The sequence below is a fragment of the Rhynchophorus ferrugineus genome, unplaced genomic scaffold (genome assembly GCF_030347505.1).
Source record: "Rhynchophorus ferrugineus isolate W39M unplaced genomic scaffold, kcgeb_rfMv2 rfM1, whole genome shotgun sequence".
NCBI classification, from domain to species: Eukaryota; Metazoa; Arthropoda; class Insecta; order Coleoptera; family Curculionidae; genus Rhynchophorus; species Rhynchophorus ferrugineus.
This window is the reverse complement of record NW_027472580.1, coordinates 26,177,577-26,192,741: the sequence shown is the minus strand read 5'-3', so window position 1 is coordinate 26,192,741 and position 15,165 is coordinate 26,177,577. Positions and strand designations below refer to the sequence as shown.

Here is a 15,165-nt window from a genome sequence, read left to right as displayed (position 1 = left end):
TTGTATCTCTTTTCAATAATTCTCAATTTCTAAAATAATATAAGAAGGAAAAATACCGTCTGACTTTAAAATAAATTTGCAAACTGCAATTGGCTATAAATTTGATGTCGTGATGACGTGAGTTCACTGCTATTTTGAACGGGCATACAATTTAAACGGTTGGAGTCTTGTAATATGTATCCCTATTATTTTCATAAATAGAATTTTTAAATAATTTTAAATATTGCATTTTACACTTTTTTATATTCAAATTTACTTTTGGATAATTGTGGTGCTATAGCTAATAAAATTCTAAATCCAGACAATATTTTGTATTTATTGACCAGTATTTGTTTATTTAATTAAAGAACATTTAATTCATTAAAGAAGAGTTTATAAAAAAAACGCCTATAAAAATAAGAATACTCGCTGGGACTGAGATTGTATTTTTCATACATGTTTTATTTTATTCTATAAATAATCTATTAACGATCTTATATTTTAAATCCAGACAATAAATATATAAATATTCAAAAGGCATTTAAATCAGTAAAACTATTAGCATTAATAAAATTTTATATATTCATATAGCTTATGTAGTAAATCAATAGAATTTAATATTTTATTAACTGAGCTGTTGAATAGAAATATTTCAAGGGGAATTTTAAAATGTTTGATTAATGAAATGAAGACGACCAAGCGAAAACTCCTTGTATTACAATCTGATCTTGTTTTTTTTTATTACCATCTGGTTCCCATCCCATCGTCGTCATAATAGTGAAAGTGCTTAGACTGTGTCGCAATATATGACACAATCAATGAAAAATCCGATTCAATATATCAACAATTAATAAATTCCATTATACCATATGTATTACTTAATGATTTTGTATTCACGTCCATGAAAATAAATATTTCATTCGAGGTACGGCCACGCTTATTTTACTCCGTACAACTTATTTACGTTACCTGAATCGATATCGAATTAAATTTGAAATAAATACGTGTATTTGTTTCATAACACAGTCACACTGAACACTGAACTAATGTTGATTCATATTGGTTATGTATTCAAGCAAGAAAATAGGAGCGGTTTATTTTTCTAACGTAAAATACACACCATCAATTGGTGCTTTATTGCCAGTCGTATTTTTTTTATTACAAGCAAACGATGAAAGAATACTAGAATTTGTTTAATCATTAGTATATCTCAATAAAAAACAAGAATCGATGAGAAACAAGGAAGAAAGGATGTCCTCTTATGTTCTAAACACTAGTATAAAGCTTTTTTTGTTGGTTTGACATATTTAGACGGCTTTTTTATAGGGCTATATTATTTTGACACAACAAAATGATTATAAAAGAAATTTTAGAGCTTTAATTTACGTCATCAAATTTAGAAATATATGTTTTTATATAAATTCAATATTATATTCTTCATCATCTTTACTTTTTTCTGTAAATATTCATATTTCATTTATATATTTATTTTTTTGTCATATTTGGCCAAATATTCGTTATTAGTTTCAATATTGATGATACTATATGTTTGCTGTCAGTTTCTGACGACCATGTTTAGTCAACAGGTAACTGATAAATAAATTCAAGATAGTAAGTTAATATAAGCTGTTAATAATGCGTCTTTAGATACAAAAGACTATTTATTATTATTCGTATTCACCTTTACTATGTCTAGACATAGGGTTTGATGTGTTTATATAAAGTGAGATTAAGTTAGCACTAAGCGCGGTAACAACATGTACATATAGTCTATTCAAAGTTTATTTATGAGTTTTAGTTCAGTTTGGCTTTTAAATACAACAAAATCCTAATCTAAATAAAATAATTGAAGAAAAATGTTATCAAATATAATTTAGTTTAACATTACAGTACATCTAAAAACTACAGTCAACTATACAGTCACAACGGTTTATAGGTTAGAGTTATAACCCCTTAGCACTATTGCTTTTAAGAATTTTGCATACATCTGACAACTTTGACAGGGTCATTCTTTTACGTGTTGTAATTAATCAGACAGCATTGTGTCTCTTTTTACTAAAATAAAATTTATTAAACATATTGATGACGCATATACAAAATTATATAAATATATAAAAAACAAATATATAAAAAATATATAAAAAATATATATATATATATATATATATATATATATATATATATATATATGCATATACAGAATCTTATGTCATATGTCATATTATCATGTCGAATTTATTGCCAATTGCAATTTGTAAATTCGTTTTAACCGTACCGTACCGTATTATTCTATTTATTACTTATTCTAGATTAAATGAGATGAGAATGCTGTGCGATGCGTCCAAATCGAATCAATCTATATCCACTAAATTTTTCAAAACATTAGTGATAATAATTAGAAATTATAAACTGTCAAACATTCTAAATCAAAAGTCTAATTGGATGCGACGTTATCACATTTTGATGACGCTAGTTCACTGTTATGTTGGACGAACTATAACATAATGTGTATATATTATTATATTATATTATATATTATTGTACTATGTTATATATTATTATATAATTATTTTATAATAAAGCTCATAATTTGACAAAAAAATGTTTTAAGAGATTTGGAATCCAGAATTAGGTGTTAAAAGTTCCAATAAATACTAAGGTCCTTATTCATATAGTCTGCCCAATAAATGTCACAGCTGACGTCGAATATAGTGGCAATAGTGCAATTTGTCAAATGTAAAATGCTTTTTTAACTCGATGTCGATTTTTTTTCTCATTTTATCTACTTAAAAAGAGAAGTCTCACTCTTTTTAACGTGCATGACCTCTTTAAAAATCAATCTTTAAAGCTAATAAAAAATTAGTCAACAGTCTGCAAATTTATTGTACTTACAATTTGGATGTGCAATATCCATTATGGAATATATTAGAAATATAAATTCTGGTGAAGTTTTATTTGTTTATTTGCTCCTATAACATATATTTGTTTTCTGTATATGGGTTCTTATTCAACCATCGTCGCCATTCAGCTTTTGTTTTTGTCGTATATCGTAAGATTCATGCTATTAGTGAATTTATATGGCAGGGTTCATGATTATACTGTGATCAAGACGTCGTTGTTGAGCTTTAGTGGAGTAAAAATAATGCGAGATCTCGTAAAGATGCTTTAACATTTTTGGACACTTATTAAATTCACTTCAATTTAAAAAACCCATTGATTATGAGTAAGGTTATAATAGTGGATCTTGCTGAAGAAAATCTAACGTAAAAAGACATTTGATATACTGACAGAATGCAATATTGACTAGTGGACCTAAAATCTTCAGTATTATTAATTATTAACGATATCAATAAAAATAATTTCAATTCTCCAACTTGTAAAACTTACAGTTCATTATATATCAGAATAATAAATATAATAATAATCAATATATTTATTTTTACTATGAGGAAAACGCATTTCTAATGCATTTATTATCGAAATATTTACAACTCGTGGTTAGTTCCCTTCTTTTGTGTACCCATTTCCCTTACAATAGTTCATAAAAGCTAAGAATATCAAGTCAATTAAAACGTAAAAAAAAGACTTCTCTACTCCTACCCTGGCTTTAAATCTCACAGTCGGATTGGCAGTGCTTTTGTGGTGGACAACCGGCCGTTCTGTTTCAAGCTTCCTGCACAGGGTTCAATATTGACCGCTGAACTCTTTGCGATATTCAAAGCTTTATCCTACATTACAACAGAATCCTTCAAAGAATGGCTAATCCTTACAGATTTCCAAAATGCCCTCAAATGTTTCCTGACACAAAAATTCCTTGATTCCACAGAACCATCAGTTTACTGTGGATCCCTTCTCACGTTGACATATCAGAAAATGAGCTTGAGGCTAAATCGGCAGCCGCCTCTAACTTCCCTATAACAAATATTTGTATCCACGACAACCAAGAACAAGGTATAACGTCGTTGGGCCCAGGAGGCCAACCGCAATAGGTTCTTTGAAGTTAAAGTTGATTTTTTCTCCTCTCTTAACTTTCCTTCCCTTCATCACCCTGCTGTAACTCTGAATCGACTGAGATTGGATCACTGTCATTTCTTCCACGGCCACTCAATGACTCCGAACCCGCCTGCTCAGTGTGAGTTTTGTCACATTACCCTTATTTCAGTCTACCACATACTGAACGACTGTCCACGACTTCCCCAGATTAGAGCTATGTATGAGCTGCAAAACTTTAGAAATTCCTTAACAGAAGAATATACAGACACCACTTCGATATGGGTGCTAGTATGTGCTGCCTGGATAGAGTCTCTACTTCGTTATGATTGTGTTTATAGTCTTGTATTTGTGTCCATTTTTAAATTGTATATACACTATTTATACTTTTAGCCCTTACTGTTTGTGTTATTAATTTTATTTTATATATATTATATCTATTATATTTATTGTGAATAATATGAGAAAAACACAGAATAATAAATATAATTTTTATCGTTTCCACATTTTACGATTGAAAACAAACGTAATTCCGATTGTTTGCGCAACATTCTTCGGCAAGAAGCAGTTTTTATGTTCGATCGGCCGACGACCATGGTCGAGACCAAGCAAGAAGCCTGAAATTCCGAACGTTTTACTCACAAAACCATTTAAATCGTTCGCATTGAACCCATGACGCTGGTGTACGACACGCCGCCATACTGTTGTGACCTGGCATAGAAAAGTAAAAAAAATCACTTTCATTAACGAAAATCAGTTAAGCTTGAGGCTTTACACTTATTATAAATCTGTTTTTGTTTTGTCTAGTTTAATGACTTCTAGAAGGAAAAATAGTTCTAATTGGAACGTTGAATACTCTATTTATTTAATTAAAAACTACATTTCAATTAAAATTTAAAAATAATTTTGTAAGAAAAAATTACTTACTTTAAAAAAACTCTTTTTTTCCTTTTATTTAAATATTGTATAATTGTTAAAATAACTCAATTTTCAATTAAATAAAACATCAAAAAATGAAATATTTATGAGTCCCTTAAAGATAATATTAGGTGCTTGCATGTATTTTGAGTACTGGCGAAATGTCGAAATATCAATGTAAATAACTGTTAAATATCCTAACCTAACCGTTAAATTTAATGGTTTTGACATTTTGACATTTCTCCAAATAAAGTGACGGTTTTCCTTTTAGTATTATTGAAATGTTTGGGCTATACAGTGGCTAATCATGAAACGCTTAAAATTGCATTTTCAACATTCATTACTTTTGATTAAAAAAAATAAATAAATGAGAAATCTGCTGCCAAAACCCGTCCAGCACTTTTAAGACTTTCAATTGCAATGATTTGAAAGTTTTGATTTTGTGGTTACTGATCGCTAGAAGGACCAAAAAATTTGGAAGCAATAAACTGAAATACTTATTGGATGAAAACCCCGTTCAAACCCTAAACATTCAATCAAAACAACTTAGAAGTAATGACAAATATTATATATATTTGTTATCTAAGTCTTTTAAAAGTAAATTCTACGACTTTCTTTTAAAGTAAATTATCAGAATGCATGCATACATTTAATATAACAAAATACAGCTAGAAAATGTACAAATATTAGCTACGTTTTTGAAAGTCGAAATTGAAAAGAGCATAATTAATAATAAAGTTGTAAAAATAGGCATATTGTGCTAGGTAAACGTGATATTGTGGTAATGTAGCAGCCCAGAGCAAAATATTAATTGTTATTTCCCCTGTTAAAGTAATGGCTGTTGAAAATGTCATCAGGAAAGAATTACGGTGGGAACCAAACAATATTATAACATTTTTATACTTGAAGGACGTAAAACCAGTGGAATTAATAAGATGACTAAGAACACGACCAAGTATAGTGCAATAGTGATGTACAGCTGTATTTAAAATACTAGAATATCATGGTGTAATATGCTTAAATTAATAGAAGATAATTGGAAATGCATTATTAGTGTTTAGTCGCCATTAGGTGACTTAAAAAAACACATAAAATTTAAAAATTCACCATATTAAGTCAGGAACCGATCAAAAGCATTACGAAACATTGACTCAACGTTTCCTAACTATTATTTCCGCATTCCAATGTCTGAACTTTTTGGGGCATTTCTACTTTATTTGGATTATTTACCTTATACGTCTGTGACTGAAATTATCATTTAAAAGATAACATTACAATTCTTATAACATAGAAATGAGTGAGTATTCCAGAGATATGAAATGTGGCAGAATATTGAAGAAAATCAAGAAAACATTCTATCAGTACAACTGCAGCTAATAAGTCTAAGCAGCACCCAATCATCAGCACAATCACTAATTGGGAGCTGTGTGAATAGTATTATTGAAGTCAAGTGTCAGATATTTGCTAGATATATCAAAATTGTATCGATGATATAATTGTAAAATACAAATGCAAATATATTTGACAAGGCCACCAAGATGTTAATTTTACATAGTTGATAGTAGCTAGAACACAAAAATGTTTAAATTTTACACATTTTATTATGGATATTTTATTTTCTTACACTTTTAACAGCTCTGTCAAACAAAAAAGTGTGTCCGATATTGTACCAAATTAAATTGTAATGTGCAAATGGGCAAATAAAATGCACAAATTGTAATTTTCAAGTTTATTTTAATAATGATCGTGTTAATCCATAAAATTTATAAGAGCACATGTAATTAAATTACTTCAAGATGTATTTTACAAAATCTGTATTTAGGATTGCTTTAGCATATTAAATTATCCTGTAAAATCTTAAACTAGATCTTTGCTTAGTTTAATACATTAATCTACACTTAAATATTATTCAAAATATTTGAAAATTCTGTCTACACATTGTTCAATTGAATATATATCGGTTACCCTTAACCCGGTGAAATATAGCTTATCGAACTATTTGATGTGCAAGAAACCATATTTTTGTTCACAGTTTTTTTCTAATGTAACCTTGTATTTAATTAATATTCTTTCTGTTTTGAGAATATATTGTTGTTCAGTAGTGTAAAATTACACACATCACATTATATTAAATATAATTTTTATAATATAATTTAGGCTCATTGTAGATAGTAAACAAAAAAACAAATGATTCCTAACCTCAAATTTTATCAATAGCGTTATTTACTTCAATATTAGGTTTATGAGTCGTTAAAATCGTAGATACTTACATCAGAATGGTATTCACAATAATAAAGTATCAATGTTCAAGCTGGATCGCGGCTTGCTTGATTTAAGCACATTGTCTTTCTTCGCATTTTCGCAACTTTTTCTGGCTTGAAATGTAAATACAATGAAAAAAGAGATACAGTGCTGTCTAATACGTTCGAATACGTAACCGAATCACCTACCAAATTCGCCTGGTTGTCAGTTAGATTATAATTTTGTTATCAAGCCAAAATGAACTGAAACTCAAATCTGACGCGGCAACACTGCAACGTTTTGACGTCATAAATTTAGATGACTGTTTTATTGAACAGGCTATAGTTATTAATAAAAAATAACAAATGGTTGTAACAGAAGCCGAAATGCGATGAAATGATTTTGGGATATTATAACAACACAAAAATTTATAAAAACCAACATGGAACCATTTAAACGAAAACTCTTACCCCGCACTATTTATTAAATAAAGCGTTGAATTTGCAAAAAAATCTCTCATAATTAATTCACAGCCCCTATATATATCGTGTATAGCTTTTACTGCTTAAGCAGTTACTCTTGACCCTTTTGCTTCTGATCATCGATATCGATGCAAATTTTACCGTTCTTTTTCGTGCCTGAGGCGCATTAACTGGCGAAAATTCAAGTGAGTGGCGATTAGATTGATGGACTGCCTTTTGGCACGTATTTTTCAATTCTTTAAAAAGGCTTTCCCCCGGCTCGTGAGACGAAGGGTCGTAAATCATTCGCCCGATATCTTATATCGATAATGCCGAACCACATAAACTAACTAGATAAAGAACTATTCGTGGCCCATTGTTATAAGTTAAAAGTTGTTTTAATAATAGCGTTGTTAATGAGTTCGATGACACTTACTAGGAAGTATTGGATCAGATGAAATTTGAGAACATATAGCGTTATATGTATAAATAGATTGTATAGTAGTTAATATTTTTTAACTTTATGGCCACATTATGTAGCTAGCCTTGCCTTATTACGCTTTTGTTTCTACGTTATTTCGAATTAGTTATTTTAAAATAAAATCGTAATTATTATGTATTGTGTTAATTCGCATTGGATTCTTCATTTCATAATTTTTAAAGATTTAAATAATTGATGGTGGTGACAGTAAGTCTCCACTAGTCTCTTTAGAAGTGTACGTTGAACACATGTTACATTTATCATTCTTAGTTTTTTTCTTTTTTCTTGACACAAATATCTTAAGTTGTTATTCTGTGATGATCAATTTTTTATTTTAATAAGGCATTTATAAATATATATTGGTACAATATATTCTAATAATTTTCTTCAACTTTTTTCATCTTTCTGGCAGCAGGGCGATATCGTGTCGAAATCATTGACCCATTTTCTCACCTCTTCAGCATCTCAAAACGACTGGGTGCGACAGAACTTCTACAGTGACAGTTTCACATTAAAATCACTACTGTCTCGTCACTTAAATCTTACCTATACGCACTGAATACTTTAATAATTCTAAATAGAAGACTGTTATTTAATGCAGAAAAACGTCGCCTAATTTAACAGTTAATTTAGGTTGTTTGTTACATTGATACTTCGCTATTTCACCAATATAGCAAAAACCTAATAATCAAGCATTTAACTCAGATTATTATTACATCCTCCTAGACTATGTGCATGCAACACTTTATAAATAAAATCCTAGTTTTTTTATTTTTGTTCTGGCCTAAAACCAGGCGGTGGAATGCATGACGCGTACCTGATCGGGGAGACTTGCCCTGGAGTGACAAGGTGAATCGGGTTATCAAGTCTGCCTCTGGCCTCACCAATACACTAAACCAAAACCGCCTCACACTTGACTCCTGTGGGTCGCTACTATTACTGCATTAAATTTGACGTGACTGCAGCGACGGATAAGGTCGTTTCAACCTGGAAAAACGAAATTAGCGGTGACGCGGTGCTAAGCTTCGAGTATGTCGAACAGCTCGCGAACAAGCGTATTTTCAGAAGAACTTGGGCTGAGTTGTTGTTTCTGGAAGTTACTTTCACTTCTTTACACTCTTTATCAGATTATCACATCTGAAAAAAATCATACTTGGAAAACTATTCTTGTCAGAGATAGGATCCAGGCGTATTTTGAAACACTTTTAGAAATGCATTTCAAGGATAGAACTAATTCACAAATTATACTGGTACAATCAATATTTAGGGTAAATGATGTGGCTCGGTGAATGGAGGTAAAATGAAATGAATGAAACAATACTCCCCTGTCAGAATTTTACATACAATTACTCCAAGCAACAAAAATACAAAAATGTATGAAAAAATATCAAATACAAAAAAAAATTATATACCAAACAAAATGTGCTGCATAAAAAGGGCTTCGAAAAATATGATAATTCGAAACGGTTGTGGTTCGTACAGTTGATATCTGGTACGGCTGTTGATATCTTCCGGTCCTACAGATGCCGTTGCTTCATCGTCGCTTTGGCACTTGAATGTAGTCCATCGACGACGTTGAGAACAAGCTATTTTCCGGACAGGGCTCCCGTAATCGACGCTGTGGGAGGATCGATTGTTCGACGACGTGGTAGCTTATTTTCTTCGACGACGAGACGTTGGCAATTCTGGTACCTCGGCGAAGACATGATGAGTCTACGGTGACTGCAATCGGTACCTAGATTCTGGAGCTGCTCTGTGACTAATCCGTAGACACGTACGTTACGGTAATTCAGAAAAAACAAATAACGACGGTATCCGACCGAAGCTGCCCAAAGCCTTTCAAATCAAAATGTCTGCCATTATGACGGAGACGGCGAGCGAAGGAAGACATTATGATTTAAACATAGCGCCGAAAGAAATGTTTAGCCGAGACGCTGATGATTAAGCAGTGATGTAAAAATATCTATGAGTTCAAAAGATTGTGAAAGAAAATTTTGGCAAAAAAATTAAAAAAATGAATTGGAAATAATGAAATGAATAGGAATAAAATGAAAAGGAATATTGAAGGTAAAATCGAAAACGAATCTAATTAAAAATATTGAAAATTTTGAAACAAAAAATATAACGGCCACGTAAAATACACCATGTTGCACGTACCCTCCATTCACGAGTCCAAACCCAATTTTGCGAAAGACCACGTCGGGGTCACCACTTTAGGGTAAATGATGTAGCTCGGTGAATGGAGGTAAAACGAAATGAAGCAGTGGTGCTTACATTATGTGACCGTTATTTATTAGCTATATAAAAAAATGTGAAAAATACAATTAGATAAAACGGATGGCAGCGGTGTTACCTGGAGACGAGGCTTGGGCAGTCGATGGTGGCACGTCTAAACCAAATGGTAGTTGAGCACCGAATGAATCGAAATACCCTTCAATAACATCCCAGATAAACGTCCCGGGGTTGCCGCCAGCTATTCGTTATCGGGTTCTAGTTGGCGCTGCTGGCACCCCGCCCGTGTTCAACATCTGGGATTATATTTCTGGGTATTTTGTAGACCGTTATTCCGCTATGTAAAATTCGACATGCCTCAAGGTCCCTACAAATATATTCAAAGTAGGGAAGATTATATTGAATAATAAAAAGTATTTCATACCAAATAAAATCGTTTATTTTTCTTGGCGAAAGATAAATCTAATCGGTTCAGCATTTACATGCTGGTGAAGTTGTTTATGACTTAAAGGATTGAATTTGATTGTCACCACCACCACCACCATTGAGACACCTTAATAATGTTTCTCATTACTTTATTCGCTACCCTACCCTTTAATGCCCTCGTATTTTTATTCTGCAAATCCACACTGGTTTAAGAATCTATTTATACAACAGTTATTTCGACCCCCCCCTTTTTTTTTAAAGAATTCTTACGTCTCCTCTTATTGTTTTTGTTAATAAGCACATATTTTTTAAATATAGATATTTTACATATACTATGGATTGAATAAGCCAGCTATAAAAATCTGAATAAATTAATTGAACAAAAACATCAAATATAATTTATTTTAATATTATAGTACATCTGAAAACTACAGTTAATTATACAGCCACAATAGTTTATAGGTTAGAGTTATAACCTCTTTTCACTATTGCTTTCAAGAATTTTGAAAAATTTTGCATACGTGTGACAACCAGGCGACTTTGACAGGCGAGTTCGTTTACGTGTTCGAACGAATCAGACAGTATTGCGTCTCTTTTTAACTAGAATAAAATAAGAAACTAGATATTGTCTGATTCTAAAATGAATTTACATATTGGGGAAGCTATACATTAAACATCTTGGTGACGTATGTACAAAAAAACTTTGAATATATTATAGTTAATATTTTTCTAGAATGCAATGCTGTAATTTGGATAGCCTGATTTTAAACATTTATTAAACGTTACAAAATACAGAACTTCCAAAGTATAATAAAAAGGAAAACATATTTTTAATGACAACCTTTGAAACTCATAAAATCGAAAATAAATTTAATTTAGTTAGTTAATTTAGTTAATTAAATTTTAATAATATTTTAATAATATATATATATATATATATATATATATATATATATATATATATTATGTCTAAATATAAGATATCGATTTCAATTAACTACAGGACCAACTACGCAACAATCGATTTTTTTTAGTTGGAGCAAAGTCAAGGCCATCCAGCCATTTTTGATTCTCCGTTTCGACCCACTATGCAGAGTGGGTGTTGCGACACCTGCGGAATCTCCAGTCGCATATGACGGATATAAACTCATTTGAATATAAACTGAGTGAATTCAATGAATGAATAACAAATTGAATTTTGTAAAATATTCAGTGTCTTGATATTTTATTTTCTGAATTCATAATCAATAAGCGGTCTTCTAACAATTCGATTTTATACATATACAATTAATAAATGATGATTTTGAAGGACGTTGATATAGCATGCCCATATTTCGTATCATTTTAACATTTCAAATGAAAAATCAATACTCTACGTTTTTTTAGTTTTATTTATTGATAATAAACAAAAAAAGCCTTTTACTGAACACCTATCTAAAGTATATACTACTAACCTAAAACAAATCAAGCCATAAGTAAGACTAATGTGACTTAACACCAATTACCCCAAAACTAACTAACCGAATTCATAAGAATAAATCTGAACATTTCCATGATTTTATCTTTAGACTCAGATGATGCTTGGAAAACGTGTGATGTGATCTCATAGTAGTTAAACTTGATAAACAAGTACATTATGTTAAATCATGCAAAAACTCGAAATGTTTTCAAAAATGTTATTCAAGTAGCATAAGACCAATAGTAAAATTTTAATCTAATGCTAGACTGTCAGTCGGGATTAAGTGAAAAACACTTGACAATCGACCAAGTCATTATAAGAGACACCAGTGAATGTTCTTTAGATAGAAGAATCTATTCACTCTTTCTCAGTTTTCTCAGTTTTTATAGTATTTAAGTTATATTTCTTAAATCACTAGTTCAAACGGGCTTAGTACAGCCAATATTCGTGAACATATTTAAAGTAATTGGGAACATCATTAACTATTAGATGAATTAAATTAATTAAGTGAATAATATCACCAAATACCAATAAAGCATACGTGTATGATTAACAATATTATCTTTATTGCAGGAGCGCGGATGGGAATACAAACAGATATCAGTTACCAGAGTACCAGGATTCGGTTTTGGAATTGCGGTATCTGGAGGGCGAGATAATCCACACTTTGCATCGGGTGATCCAAGCATCGCTGTCAGCGATGTATTGGCTGCTGGTCCAGCCGAGAGACTTCTTCAGTAAGTAACATTTTTGTGTTATGTAATATATGTTATTAAGACAAAATTGTAGAAGTGTATAAATATAATAGCCCCTATAATACCACTACGTTTAAAAGCAAATAAACTAACAAGTCACTTGAAAAGTCCCCGACCCGACACATAGATGGCGCTACTAGAATTAAATCCATGTGTCTTTTAGTTAGCCGTAACCCTCAAAAGATGCGTATATAAATTTGACAGCTGCCGGATCATTAGTTTGTGAATTATAGCATTTTGAGCGAAGCAACTTTTGTGTTATTGCGAAAAAAAAGGATAAAAAGTAATTTCGCGTGTTGATAAAATATTGCCTTTTGAAGGGAAAAAATACAGTTGAAGCAAAAACTTGGCTTGATGCCAAGTTTCCGGACATGGCCCCAGGAAAATCAACCATCAAGGATTGGTATGCTAAATTTAAACGTGGTGAAATGAGCACCGAAGACTGTGAACGCAGTGGACGCCTAAAAGAGGTTGGTTGTTACCGACGAAAACATTAAAAAATCCAAAACAAAGATTTTGAATGGCCGTAAACTGAAATTGAATGAAATAACAGACACTCTAAAGATGTCAACTGAACGTGTACTTCATATGATTCACGAATATTTGGGTATGAGAAAACTCTGTGCAAAGGGGGTGCCGCGCGAACTTACTTTTGACCAAAAACAACGACGAGTTGATAATTTGGAGCAGTGTTTGAAGATGACCAAGCGTAATAAACCCGAGTTTTTGCATCGATACGTGACAATGGATGAAATATGGCTCCATCATTTCACTCCGAAGTCCAATCGACAGTCATCCGAGTGGACTGCACACGATGAACCCGCTCCAAAGCGTGGGAAAACGCAACAGTCGGCTAACAAGGTTATAGCGTCTGTATTTTGGGATGCGAAAAAGGACCATCAACAGTGACTATTATATGTAATATAATAACACTAGTCCAATAACACTATGGTGTTGTTGGCTATAACACTATGTGGTAACACTATTTGAAGGACGAAATCGCCGAAAAACGACCGCATTTGAATAAAAAGAAAGTGCTGCTTCACCAAGACAATGCACCGTGTCAAAAATCCATGAACTGTGCTTAGAATTGCTTCCTCATCCACCGTATTCTTCAGATCTGGCCCCTAGCGACTATTTCCTGTTCTCAGATCTCAAAAGAATGCTCGTTAAGAAGAAATTTTCGTCGAATAAAGATCGAGATCACCGAAACTGTGGTCTATTTTGAAGCAAAGGACAAATTGTACTACAAAAATGGTATCGAAAATTTGGAGGGTCACTATGATCAGTGTATCACCCTTAAAGCGAGTTATGTTGAATAAAAGAAAATAATGTTGTCAAAAAAATGTGTTTTACTATGGTAGGCCGGAGACTTTTCAATTGACCTGTTACAATGTGTCCAAGTTTTTAACTATAATTATTGAATAAATATTAGGGTTATTGATTAAACTTCTTGATTACTCAGTTTACACAATATTTTTATTGGTCTATAAATTTGTTTTAATGGATTTTTTTTATAATTTCGAGCTTTATTATAAAAAATCGGTACAATGTTATTTTATTCAAAGGATTGTCCATCGATAGCCGGTACTTTTTCCCATCTTTCAGGCAACCTACGGATTCCATTTCGAAAGAACGACGTATATTTTAAGTTTATTCAGGAATCGACCCATTTTTTTGGTATCTTCATGGTCTTGAGGGTATACGGCAGGGGTTAACACTTCCTTCTTCTTCTTTTGTTATGTAACATGTAGTCGAGCGTTGCCATGCCAATAACATTGTTATATCTTTACTCGTATTCCGGACGTTTTTCGCGCAGTGATCGGCTCAAACGCACCTATTGTAGTCGAAAGCAATCTCCATTGATTATCGTAATGGATCCACTTTTTGTACGATGCAAAAATCAATTTTGCCTTTGGAGCAGCATTTCGCACATGACCTAACGCCTTTCAATGTCACTTGGCTTCAATTACAATAGAGCACAAGATTTTGGATCATTCCCATTTTGTTCAAGCGATTGGAAATGGTTTCTTGTATTACTCTCAATAATACTACATTTTCTTCTTGCATTTTAAATGGATCATAATCGAGTAATGCCTTGGAATCCCCGCCTTCATTTTTTTGTCTATTCAGAAAGCTCTTTACCTTCGGTGTCAAACTCACCACTTTTAAAACTTCATAAGCTACACATAGCATTCGATAACCTTCAGCCGTATTTTTCTT

General features: G+C 31.9%; 1 protein-coding gene across 5 annotated transcripts in view; it reads left to right on the top strand.

Annotated features, from left to right (window-relative positions):
• Window positions 1–15,165, top strand: part of pyd (zonula occludens-like protein polychaetoid) — a 118,347-nt gene that overhangs the window by 91,789 nt on the left and 11,393 nt on the right. For all 5 annotated transcript variants that reach the window (XM_076419151.1, XM_076419148.1, XM_076419152.1 and 2 more), the window contains exon 2: window positions 12,761–12,924. In XM_076419151.1, the coding sequence (XP_076275266.1) occupies window positions 12,761–12,924 (164 nt within the window). The remainder of the gene's footprint in view (window positions 1–12,760; window positions 12,925–15,165) is intronic.